Source organism: Pelobates fuscus, chromosome 2 (assembly GCF_036172605.1).
Source record: "Pelobates fuscus isolate aPelFus1 chromosome 2, aPelFus1.pri, whole genome shotgun sequence".
NCBI classification, from domain to species: Eukaryota; Metazoa; Chordata; class Amphibia; order Anura; family Pelobatidae; genus Pelobates; species Pelobates fuscus.
Window position 1 is genome coordinate 425965817 of NC_086318.1, and position 13779 is coordinate 425979595.

The 13779-nt window shown below is 44.0% G+C and overlaps 1 protein-coding gene across 1 annotated transcript in view; it reads left to right on the forward strand.

Annotated features, from left to right (window-relative positions):
• Nucleotides 1-10175: 10175 nt before the first annotated feature.
• CNIH3 (cornichon family AMPA receptor auxiliary protein 3) overlaps nt 10176-13779 on the forward strand; it is an 82994-nt gene continuing 79390 nt past the window's right edge. Inside the window, exon 1 of the mRNA XM_063441522.1 lies at nt 10176-11062. Within this exon, the coding sequence (XP_063297592.1) occupies nt 10982-11062 (81 nt within the window). The 5' untranslated portion in view covers nt 10176-10981. The remainder of the gene's footprint in view (nt 11063-13779) is intronic.

The following is a 13779-nucleotide window of genomic DNA, read 5'->3' on the forward strand; positions in this document are numbered from 1 at the left end:
ATGGATCTGCTCAAACAAGCTTACAATCTAGAGGAGGTGGTTATAAAAACACAACAAGAAGGGCATTGAGGGGGACCGCAACTAAGCGAGAAGGAGGGAAAGTAGCAGGACTGGAGGTGAGAGTGGAGTGTGGCCCTTTAAGAGAGAGCAAGAGACAGGTTTGTGAGATAGAGGTTACTCTGGGAGGCCATAAGCATTTCTGAACAGATTATATTTGAGGGACTTCTTAAAGTGATACTACAGGCGCCCAAGTCACTTCAGCTTTTTGAAGTGGTCTGGGTGCAGTGTCCCTATTGCCCTTAGTGCTGCAATATTAAACATTGCAATTCCAGAGAGTAACTGCAGTGTTTACATTGCAGTACTAAGTCAACCTCTAGTGGCTATCTACCAGACAGACACTGGAGGCGCTTCCTGCATCCAAACAGACCTTTGCTCTGGTATCTGACGCCGGACGTCCTCACACTTTACATGAGGACACCCAGAGACAGATTTTTTCCTCACAGGAAAGCATCGACGAAGGACGAGGAGGGGTAATGTAAGTAACCCTTTATTAATCTTTTATTGACCACCACAGAGGAAGCTATAGCGCCAGGAATTCAGCTTTGTATTCCTGGCACTATAGTATCCCTTTAAATGAGTGAAGACTAGGAGAGATGGGGGTAGGCAGGCTGTTCCAAATAAAAAAGTAGCGCGTTCGCAGTAAGGATGCAAACAGCAGACAGGTTAAGGTCACCGGCAGACAGGCCCCAACTGGCCATTGGGCACACCGGGCAAATACCCGGTGGGCCGCGATGGACATGGGCCGAGGCCGGCAGGGGAGATCACAGGATCTCCCCGGCTGGGCCCTGCAGGGCCAGCACTATCCGAGCGTCGGCCCTGCTGTGTGCCTCCATGGGCCGGTGGGGAGATCAAAGATCTCCCTCACCGGCCCACAGGCACTGAGATGCGGCCACTTGCTGGGGAGGGAGAGGAGAGAGGACCCGGTGGAGCTCTAGCCAGCAGCTCCGCCGGGTCCTCTCGCGAGGTCTGAGCGAGGTCTGAGCTGTCAGGGTATTTATATCGGCAGACATTTTGTGCTATGATAGAAATTAAAAATGTATATTCACTCTGAACAGACCAGACTCCATTTTGTTATTTTCAAGTTAACAAAGAGACACAAAATTTCTATCCTTTCTGTAAAACTAACCACTTTGCCAGAGCTAAAGGAATGCATAGTATAAACAAACCAAGTGATAAGAGACTGTCTAATTGCTAATGGAATAGAATAAATTCTAAACCCAGACATTTGTGACAGAGAAGATTAAATAATTTAATTTTACTTTCTATATGTACAAGACACAGACACACACAGCACACTCATACTAACATCACCTTCAGACACACACAGCACACTCATACTAACATCACCCTCAGACACACACAGCACACTCATACTAACATCACCCTCAGACACACACAGCACACTCATACTAACATCACCCTCAGACTCACACAGCACACTCATACTAACATCACCCTCAGACACACACAGCACACTCATACTAACATCACCCTCAGACACACACAGCACACTCATACTAACATCAACCTCAGACACACACAGCACACTCATACTAACAACACCCTCTCACACACACAGCACACTCATACTAACATCACCCTCAGACTCGCACAGCACACTCATACTAACATCACCCTCAGACACACACAGCACACTCATACTAACATCACCCTCAGACACACACAGCACACTCATACTAGCATCACCCTCAGACACACACAGCACACTCATACTAGCATCACCCTCAGACACACACAGCACACTCATCCTAACATCACCCTCAGACACACACAGCTCACTCATACTAACATCACCCTCAGACACAGACAGCACACACACACAGCACCCTCAGACACACACACCACCTTCAGTCACACAGCACCCTCAGACACACACATCACCTTCAGTCACACAACACACTCACACACAGACAGCACACTCTCACACTCTCACACACACACGTATGCATAATATATAAAATAACCCTCAGTAAGTTAACAGACAAAAAAAATTAGAAACATAGAATGTGACAGTAGATAAGAACACCCTCACACACACAGCACCCCTCTTACGCACACACTGCAATCCTCACACACATGCTGCACCCTTCACACATACACACAGCACACACAACACACTGCGCCCTTCACACATATAATACGTCCAAATATATATATATATATATATATATATATATATTAAAAAAAAGGTTAAACTGTACCTTGCACCTAGGCTCCAAACTTTGCCAAACCGGGTGCAGCACCAGGGCTTAAACATCCAAACAGAAAAATAGTTGGTTGCACTCTCGGATTTCCATTAAAAATATAAGTTTTATTCCAATTTCTAAAACAGATCAATGTTTCAGTCCATCTTGTGGACTTTCATCAGGCCGCTGTGATTGAAAAATGCCTGGGCCGAATTTTTTTCCCAGTCCGGCCCTGCCGGCAGAGCATAGAGACTGAGAAGGGGCATGCTTTGTTTAGAGCTTTATAGGTAAGGGTTAGTATTTTGAATGAAATCCTACAGGGTACAGGAAGCCAATGTAAGGATTGACAGGTGTGAGTGGAATAGAAAATTGTGAATTTTCATAATTCACAGTAATTTTTTTTATTATTACTAAAATTAATCTGACATAAAATACTTTGTTTTGTAAAGGAAATATTTATGTTAATGCACTACATTAAATAGTCATATATTGAAACACCAATTATTTTCTTTGATTTCCTCAGGATCCTGTTATCTTATCTAATATATTCTTACAAAAAAACAAAAAAAAACTTTTTTTCCTGGTGATTTTTACAGAATTTTTTATCATTCAAAAAAAAAAAATCTGTTTTGCACTGATTGCGTCTTCCTTATATTGTAACTTTTACCATGCTAACGTGTATTCTTTCAATGTCAAAAATGAAACTGTTAATTGAAAAAAAATGGAATAATGGACCACTTTCACTGGCCAGACACATTGTGAAGTTAGTACAAGGAAAGTGTGCGGATATTATTTAATGAGTTTGCCAGCATTGATCCTATAACAGTGGCTCTGTTCATGAGCCAAATTTGTAGGAATATTTGGAAATGTGGACACATTTTACTGGCCTGGACACACATATTTTGCTGGATGATGGATGAACTCAGTTTGCCAGTGGACACACATTGAGCTGGTTTGTGGTAGCTGACTATGGTGCTGAAACAGAGTAACTGAGAAATGTCAGGAAAGCAGAGATTCTATCACAGTAGTCCCCAGCCTTGGGCTCAGTCCCTTAAAGGGACACACAACCTTGGGCTTAATCCCTTAAAGGGGCACTCAACCTTCGGCTCAATCCCTTAAAGGGGCACTCAACCTTGGGCTCAATCCCTTGAAGGGGCATTCCAGGTTCCCATGCATTTTAGATGCAGTATTGACTTGCTTGGCTTTTTTCATCTTTAGTTTTATTTTTTTACATAGTTACTTTTTCTCTACCCCCTTTCTCGTTCTACGCTGCAGTATTTTCCCTTTTGTTTCTAAAATACCTCTGTACATTCTGGGCCCTCTTGACAAACTTAGGTCCTCATGTCAAATATACGCACCCACAAATACTCACAGAATTAGTCGCTGAAAGGTTCACTTGTAATAATTTTAAATTTTAATTGAAACATTTAGGTCAAAATAGCTGATTTGTAAAATTTCTCCAGGTCTGCTCCCATCACAGTTTGTCTATTTCAGCTTGCATTTCAAGACTCTCGGTTCACTACAAGTATCTGCTCTCTGAATAAACCCTGAGGCTGTTTAACACACATTGGAGCATTATCAGAGAAATTAAACATTTAGGTCACAATACTTGACCTGGAAGTGGAGTTGTTTTTTTTGTTTTGTTTTTCAGTTTAGCGATATTAGCTTGCAATATAAAAATAAGTGGCAAATTTCACAAATCCCAGTTCAATGAATCAATTAATTTGTGTATGCATCCTATTTATCAAAGTCCCTCTCTGGTACACCTCCCTTGTTTTTCAGTTATTATTTATATAGCGCCAACAAATTCCGCAGCGCTTTACAGTGGGTGGACAAACAGACATGTAGTTGTAACCAGACAAGTTGGACACACAGGAACAGAGGGGTTGAGGGCCCTGCTCAGTGAGTTTACATGCTAGAGGCAGTGGGGTATAGTGACACAGTAACAGAGGGATTGAGGACCTGCTCAGTGAGTTTACATGTTAGAGGGAGTGGGGTATAGTGACACAGTAACAGGGGGATTGAGGGCCTGCTCAGTGAGTTTACATGTTAGAGGGAGTGGGATATAGTGACACAGTAACAGAGGGATTGAGGGCCCCGCTCAGTGAGTTTACATGCTAGAGGGAGTGGGGTATAGTGACACAGTAACAGAGGGATTGAGGCCCTGCTCAGTGAGTTTACATGCTAGAGGGAGTGGGGTATATTGACACAGTAACAGAGGGATTGAGGGCCCTGCTCAGTGAGTTTACATGCTAGAGGGAGTGGGGTATAGTGACAAAGTAACAGAGGGATTGAGGGCCCTGCTCAGTGAGCTTACATGTTAGAGGGAGTGGGGTATAGTGACACAATAACAGAGGGATTGAGGGCCCTGCTCAGTGAGTTTACATGCTAGAGGGAGTGGGGTATAGTGACACAGTAACAGAGGGATTGAGGCCCTGCTCAGTGAGCTTACATGCTAGAGGGAGTGGGGTATAGTGACACAGTAACAGAGGGATTGAGGGCCCTGCTCAGTGAGTTTACATGTTAGAGGGAGTGGGGTATAATGACACAGTAACAGAGGGATTGAGGGCCCCGCTCAGTGAGTTTACATGCTAGAGGGAGTGGGGTATAGTGACAAAGTAACAGAGGGATTAAGGGCACTGCTCGGTGAGTTTACATGTTAGAGGGAGTGGGGTATAGTGACACAGTAACAGAGGGGTTGAGGGCCCTGCTCAGTGAGTTTACATGCTAGAGGGAGTGGGGTAAAGTGACACAGTAACAGAGGGATTGAGGGCCTGCTCAGTGAGTTTACATGCTAGAGGGAGTGGAATATAGTGACACAGTAACAGAGGGATTGAGGGCCCTGCTCAGTGAGTTTACATGCTAGAGGGAGTGGGGTATAGTGACACAGTAACAGAGGGATTGAGGGCCCTGCTCAGTGAGTTTACATGCTAGAAGGAGTGGGGTATAGTGACACAGTAACAGAGGGATTGAGGGCCCTGCTCAGTGAGTTTACATGATAGAGGGAGTGGGATATAGTGACACAGTAACAGAGGGATTGAGGGCCTGCTCAGTGAGTTTACATGCTAGAGGGAGTGGCACAGTAACAGAGGGATTGAGGGCCCTGCTCAGTGAGCTTACATGTTAGAGGGAGTGGGGTATAGTGACACAGTAACAGAGGGGTTTAGGGCCCTGCTCAGTGAGTTTACATGCTAGAGGGAGTGGGGTATAGTGACACAGTAACAGAGGGGTTGAGGGCCTGCTCAATGAGTTTACATGATAGAGGGAGTGGGATATAGTGACACAGTAACAGAGGGATTGAGGGCCTGCTCAGTGAGTTTACATGCTAGAGGGAGTGGCACAGTAACAGAGGGATTGAGGGCCCTGCTCAGTGAGCTTACATGTTAGAGGGAGTGGGGTATAGTGACACAGTAACAGAGGGGTTTAGGGCCCTGCTCAGTGAGTTTACATGCTAGAGGGAGTGGGGTATAGTGACACAGTAACAGAGGGGTTGATGAGGGCCTGCTCAATGAGCTTACATTCTAGAGGGAGTGGGGTATAGTGACAGTAACAGAGGGATTGAGGGCCTGCTCAATGAGTTTACATGTTAGAGGGAGTGGGGTATAGTGACACAGTAACAGAGGGATTGAGGGCCCTGCTCAGTGAGTTTACATGCTAGAGGGATTGGGTATATAGTGACACAGTAACATAGGGATTGAGGGCCTGCTCAGTGAGTTTACATGCTAGAGGGAGTGGGGTATAGTGACACAGTAACAGAGGGATTAAGAGTCTGCTCAGTGACTTTACATGTTAGAGGGAGTGGGATATAGTGACACAGTAACAGAGGGATTGAGGGCCCTGCTCAGTGAGTTTACATGCTAGAGGGAGTGGCACAGTAACAGAGGGATTGAGGGCCTGCTCAATGAGTTTACATGTTAGAGGGAGTGGGGTATAGTGACACAGTAACAGAGGGATTGAGGGCCCTGCTCAGTGAGTTTACATGCTAGAGGGATTGGGTATATAGTGACACAGTAACATAGGGATTGAGGGCCCTGCTCAGTGAGTTTACATGCTAGAGGGAGTGGGGTATAGTGACACAGTAACAGAGGGATTGAGGGCCTGCTCAATGAGCTTACATGCTAGAGAGAGTGGGTATAGTGACACAAATGGTAAGGATTGTATTAGACATGAGGTAGCTTGTGTAGGTTGTAGATTGTGCTGTACAATAGGTTAAAGGAGACAAAATCTGATTGGCAAATGGGAACAATAGGTAAAGAGTGCAAAGCTCAACTGAGTTTACAATCTAAAATGCATGTGTAATGCTACAAGTTTGGGGTTAATGTTCCTGGCTCAGAGTGAAACACAGATGTAGGGTTAATACAGCATGTGTGGGGTTAATACAGCATGGTGTTGGGTTAATACAGCAGGTGTGAGGTTAATACAGCAGGTGTGGGGTTAATATAGCAGGTTTGGGGTTAAGAAGCACAAATGTATAAAAAATACTCTGAATTTATTTAAAGTCTTGTTTTCATAACAAGATTCATAGAACGTGTTAAGGTTTCGGGTAGTACGCATGCTATGGTGTAGGGTGGGGTTTTAGGAGTGGGTTACATCAATTTATAATTAGAGACATTAATATTTACCCTTAGGCTCAAGTTTTTTTTACCTCCTTGCAGTGTCCCTTCTTTGCATTAGTTTGTCGATTATTTGTTGTTGTTTTTTTTTATGTGCTAGTAATACACCTGTGTGTGCAAAATGTGAATGTAGGGTGAATTCAGGTTTGGTGAAGGCAAGGGTTGTTAATGTAGAAATATATTTGTGTGTAATGTCAGTGTTTGCATGTGCAGCATTTTATTTGCATAAAGTATGAATGTAGATATATATTTGTATGCAGTGTGTGTGTGTGTGTGTGTGTATGAAAGCCGTTGTATATTTTGATGCAGTGTGTGTATGAATGCAGGTGTATATTTGTATGCAGTGTGTGTGTATGAATGCAGGAGTATATTTGGATGCAGTGTGTGTATGAATGCAGGTGTATATTTGGATGCTGTGTGTGTGTATATATTTGGATGCAATGTGCGTGTATGAATTCAGGTGTATATTTGGATGCAGTGTGTGTGTATGAATGTAGGTGTATATTTAGATGTAGTGTATGTGTATGAATGCAGGTGTATATTTGAATGCAATGTTTGTGTGTGTATGAATGCAGGTGTATAGTTGAATGCAGTGTGTGTGTGTATGAATGCAGGTGTATTATTGTGTGCAAGATGTGTGTGTATGAATGCAGGTGTATTATTGTGTGCAAGATGTGTGTGTATGAATGTAAGTGTATGTTTGCATGTAGTGTGTGTGTGTGTATGAATGCAGGTGTATATTTGAATGCAATGTGTGTGTGTATGAATGCAGGTGTATCGTTGGATGCAGTGTGTGTGTGTGTGTGTATGAATGCAGGTGTATATTTGGATGTAGTGTGTGTGTGTATGAATGCAGGTGTATATTTGAATGCAATGTGTGTGTGTGTGTATGAATGCAGGTGTATAGTTGGATGCAATGTGTGTGTGTGTGTGTGTGTGTGTGTGTGTGTGTGTGTGTGTGTGTGTGTGTGTGTGTATGAATGAATGCAGGTGTATATTTGGATTTAGTGTGTGTGTGAATGCAGGTGTATATTTGAATGCAATGTGTGTGTATGAATGCTGGTGTATAGTTGGATGCAATGTGTATGAATGCAGGTGTATATTTGTGTGCAATATGTGTGTGTATGAATGCAGGTGTATATTTTGATGTAGTGTGTGTGTATGAATGCAGGTGTATATTTAGATGTAGTGTATGTGTATGAATGCAGGTGTATATTTGAATGCAATGTCTGTGTGTATGAATGTAGGTGTATATTTGGATGTAGTGTGTGTGTGTATGAATGCAGGTGCATATTTGTATGCAATGTGTGTGTGTGTATGAATGCAGGTGTATAGTTGGATGCAGTGTGTGTGTGTGTATGAATGCAGGTGTATAGTTGGATGTAGTGTGTGTGTGTGTGTATGAATGCAGGTGTATAGTTGGATGCAGTGTGTGTGTGTGTATGAATGCAGGTGTATAGTTGGATGCAGTGTGTGTGTGTATGAATGCAGGTGTATAGTTGGATGCAGTGTGTTATAATCCATGTTTTTCAGGTGGGCTGCTCAGAGGGAATACTAGAATTAGCACACATGCATTTCTCCTCCTCAGTAGGAATAGGACATAATTGCCCAAACGAACTTGGACTCAGCTACACAGTAAACACTAATGCAATAGTAAAAGTCCAACACACCATCTGCTAAGGTCTTCGAACCCCATGATGTCCAGCCAGCCAGTAACCGAACAAAGCACAGAGCCTGGAAACATTGACTGACTGTATCCGTTCATCTTCTAATGAATGAAACTCCCATCATTCTGACACGAAGCAGTCCAAATATGGAGTTCCCTGTCTTTCTGTATTCAGAATGAAGACAATGGAGGTTACGTAAAAAGAGTGACTCAGGGGCAAAGTTCTAATAGTGGAGCAGTCACCATGGAAACAATGGAATGTTACCGCTTACAGCTGCGTTCTAGAACGCTGCCCCAGAATTACTGTTTATAAACAAAAGCCACAACAGGCAACTGAGCAAAGAGGCAATCTCTGGCAACTGAAGGACACGCAGAATGTTCCATCAACGCTGTTGGTGGCTGAGCACAGTGGGATGGGTAGTCCACAGCAGCTGAACAGCTGGGAAAACGGTCCTGAGTCCCCTGTGTGAGCCAGTGACTTCTTTCTCTGAATTCTCTCAGCAGACTCAGACAGCATCCTACAGACACTGGGTCTGTGCTATTAACTCTGAGCTTGCCAGTGGATGAGCAGCCCGTAGCTGTCATGTTCCAGATGGCGGAGATTAACTCGTTCCTGTCCCCCGTGCAGTGAGAGCAGTATATCATACACCCAATGGATCAGAGAGTGCAGTAAGTGATTGAGTGAATTATTTCAGTTGGTGGGACTCAGACTCACACTCCCATCTGCATCCTCCGTCTTACAGGCAGGTTCTCATCTCTGACAGAGAGAATTTCAGACGAATCTCAGCCAAGTGAGAAAAACTACTCTCAGCGAGGGGAGAGCAGCAGATCCCTCTATTTCTAGACACCATCACTACTCCCAGCCAGCCAAGATCTTCTCACTACTCCCAGCCAGGCAAGACCCCCTCTTCCATCTTCTCACTACTCCCAGCCAGGCAAGACCCCCTCTTCCATCTTCTCACTACTCCCAGACAGCCAGCCAGGTGAGGCATTTACTTTAAAACTTATGAGATTCTCACTTTCAGCCACAAGATCGCGAGACCCCCTTCTCTGAGACTATCTTCAGCCATTTGAAGACCATTCTAATGAAACGACCCTGAGCCATGAGAGGCTCTCCCTTCTGACACGACCCTCAGCCATGAGAGACTCTCCCTTCTGACACGACCCTCAGCCATGAGAGACTCTCCCTTCTGACACGACCCTCAGCCATGAGAGACTCTCCCTTCTGACAGGACCCTCAGCCATGTGAGACTCTCCCTTCTGACAATACCCTCAGCCATGTGAGACTTTCCCTTCTGACAGGACCCTCAGCCATGTGAGACTTTCCCTTCTGACAGGATCCTCAGCCATGTGTGACTTTCCCTTCTGACACGATCCTCAGCCATGTGAGACTCTACCTTCTGACACGATCCTCAGCCATGTGAGACTCTCCCTTCTGACAATACCCTCAGCCATGTGAGACTTTCCCTTCTGACAATACCCTCAGCCATGTGAGACTTTCCCTTCTGACAATACCCTCAGCCATGTGAGACTTTCCCTTCTGACAATACCCTCAGCCATGTGAGACCCCCTCCCTCGTCTCAGACTCGGCCATGTGAGCTCTTCTCCTCATTGGAAGCCCTGGTGTGCTCGGAGTGAGTCACTTTGTGTGGACTGTCAGGGCATCTCACAGAGAGCTGGGAGCAGCACATTCATGTGATGGAAACTTCTAAGGAATAAGGACATCTGTCTGGACCTCTCCCCGAATTTCTCCCTTCCGGACCTCTCCCTAATCCTCACCTAGGGCCCCTCTATTTTATCCTCTCCTAGGACCCCTCTCCCCGATCCTCTCCTAGCACCCCTCTCCCTGAACCTCTCGCTTAACCCCTGTTAGGACCAATCTCCCTGATCCTCTTCTAAGACACCTCTCCCTTCGGGACCTCCTCCTAGGACCCTCTCCCTGAACCTCTCCTGAGACCCCTCTCCCTGAACCTTTGCTAGGACCTCTCTCCCTGAACCTATCCTAAAACCCCTCTCCCTGATCCTTACTAGGACCTCAACTTGATACTCACCTAGGACCCCTCTACCTGAACCTCTCCTAAGATCCCTCTCCATGATCCTCTCTTATAATCCCACCCTGAACTTATGCCTTCTAGACCTCCCTGGACTACTCCTAGGACCCCTTTCCCTTGACATCTTCCTGAGCTTTACCTTCTGGACCTTTTCCTGGATCTGATCCTTTATCTCAACTTGTACATCTTGAGGGACCTCTGGAGACACAGACAGGAGGTCAATTCCAGGGGATCCAACAATGATTGTCACCAAGTGTCTTCTGCTGCACTAGACCAAGGTCCCCCCAGCCACCACACACAGGCTGACATTGAGAGGTTTTGCCTCATTGACTTGGACCACTGTCTCCTCCTGCCTGGTTGTCCACATCACCCACAGCTCTGGCAATGGCCTTCACATTTGCTGCTTTCTGCTATATGCTGTCTCTGGTCCTTTGTGCTGCTCTCATCTTCTTCGCCATATGGCATGTGAGTAAAGGGGATGGTATGCTGAGAGGGGGATATGACATATGAAAATGTCTCTACTTGGTGGAAGGGTTAATTAAAGGTTTATTGGTAGGGACCCTCTGGGAAAAGGTACCATAGTGGTCTCAATCGCAGAAAGGTGAAATACTAATTTATTTAAATTAATTATCCTAAGAAAAGGATACAATTTCAGTTGTGAAAATGTTAATCAGATCAAGGAGACAGTGCTAACAATTTCAACTACATGTGGCATGTGACTCACAGAAGGTAGCATGGTCCAAGTGACATCAGCTGATTAATGATGGTATCATTTAGGACTCCAGGGTAGTAGGATGGGTTTGATGAGACATTAGTAGCAGCTAAGAGAGGGCACAGATCAGTTCCATGGGGTCGACCAGGCAGGTGTTGGTAGACATGGCATGATATTGGATGTCATTATGGATGGAATGGCAAATAGCAGGGCCCCATGTCACAACCAACAGAGGATGTAATGATGGTATTGACATTACAGGGTTTAAATTAATGTCTTAATATATTACCAGAGGTGGGCGTTTTCTGGGATCCCAGCTTTGTCCATCCATGATGCTCAGGTTTCACCCTATTAACCAAGAACCTGTCACTTGGCAGAACTCATTAAATCCTTTGTTTTACTGTTACTAAACACGTTGGCACTCAATGGGTGCCAGTTTATGGAACAAGAGCCAGCTTACATTAGGGATATGGCATTGGTACTTCATGCCATCCACCTGCAGAGTGGGGAGCAGTGCTTTCTTCACCCCTTGAGGCATAGCTTTGGGGCATTCTATAAAGCAACACCAAAAATCAGATCTTTATGAAATACTCACATTGACTGTGTTGGAATCTCACTGGGAGTCTTCAGAAACCCCCTTGATGTATATCATACATGTGCTTTAACTTTATATAAAAAAAAAACGAATTAAAGTGATGAGGGATGTACAGCATATCTTCACCAGCACACGTTTGTTTATTCTCTGTATTGAGGTGAGTTGAGTCTTACCTGGATACAGTTTCCAAAAATGTTCATTAAAACAAGTGATGTCTCATTCTGGGATCTCAGGTGTTTCAATGGATACAACATACAGTTCCAATTGATTCCAGTCATCACCTACCTGCAAGGTTATGGAGTATTCTATCTGATCTGAGTTTACATGGCTTCTTTCATTCTTGTTTATTAAAACTGATCTGCGTTCTGAAGAGCTTTTTGTGCTGCAGATCTGTAATTCAGGTACCATCATTACATCAGGGGCCGTAGTTGATATTCTTCCTGGTTTGAAGTATCTTAAAATCACAAATCAATACCAGGCTGCCCAAATTCTACAGTATCACAACAACACTTTAATAGGGTTTCCATGTTTTCTAAATGTTACAAAACACTGCCATTAATTAGGCAGCCAAAATGACTTTACATCAGCTGGGCACATGCCAAGGGGACCCAGGAAATTTAAATGGTGGCTGTCTGTATGTCTGTTTTTATATTTGTCTGTATTGTCTGTGTTTCTCTGTGTCTGCTGTTTCTGTCCCTATACCTCTCAGAGCATAATAAATATTGAAGGAATGCCTCTTTTAAGAATCACAGCCTGTAGCATCGACTGCAGAATAGGAAAAGAATATTGAAATCTCCCCCTGAATCTCCCAGAAAAGCCCCAGGAAATAAATGACATTCGGTTTAAAGCAAGCATGGCCTTTTCCTTTTTTTAATATTCCTTCTCAGCCCCAGACAAAGGCTTTACAGACACAGACTAACCAGCAAGACACAGAGAAGAAGCAGAATTTACAGCTGCTACATTCTATCTGATCATACAGCCGTATTGAAACATGGGATGGGGTAGGTGGTTATTTACTAAAAGAGATTATTCACTAAATTGTACTGAAATCCAACACTTACGTGAAAATAACTGATCTCAGCTATAGTTTATGTTTGCCTAACATTTGCCATTTGTATTAAAGGTTAATACAGTTGTTCTAGGGTCTATAGTCAATCCCTGCAGACTTAGCAATGTAAACACTGCCTTTTCCAAGAAAAGGCAGTGTTTACATTGCTGGGTAGTTAGGCCTCTAGGTGCAGTCACTCAGACAGTCACTAGAGGTGCTTCCTGGATCAGTGTCTCCATGTTCTGCATGTGATTTGAAAAAAATCAGCCAGTTATTTAAATATGCATAGGTATTTGGGATAGTGCACACGTAACTCTTTTGTTTGGTTTATATTCTCTGCATAAAGGTGCATTGATGTGATGCATCTCTATGAGGAGATGCTGATTGATGCTCCATGGCATTTTGCCACGCATGCGCAATAGCCACTCAATGTTTTCCTATGGGAAATGTTGATGATCTCAGCCACGCAAGCTGAGGCATGAGAAAAAAAAGTGAATAAAATCACCTTTAATCTCTGGAGAAAGTGGGGCCAGGGACCTAATGCTGTAGACAGTGTTAGTAGATGCTTGTTTGTATTCCTGATACTATAGTGTTCCTTTAACTACAATTCAGAATTCAGTGACTAATTCTGTAAGTGTTGAGTTGTGGCAAATCTAATAAAAAAAAGGTAATCTGAGATCTGTAACTGAGCTTGTTTGGCCTAAAACCTGTATAGTTCACCATAAACCCCAAGGTGTTTTCTGTAAAATGTAGGTGTTAGAGTGTTGGGTGTTGTGCAATATCAATGTCAATGTCCTCCAATCTGGACAGTGCTGATGTTCTGAGAA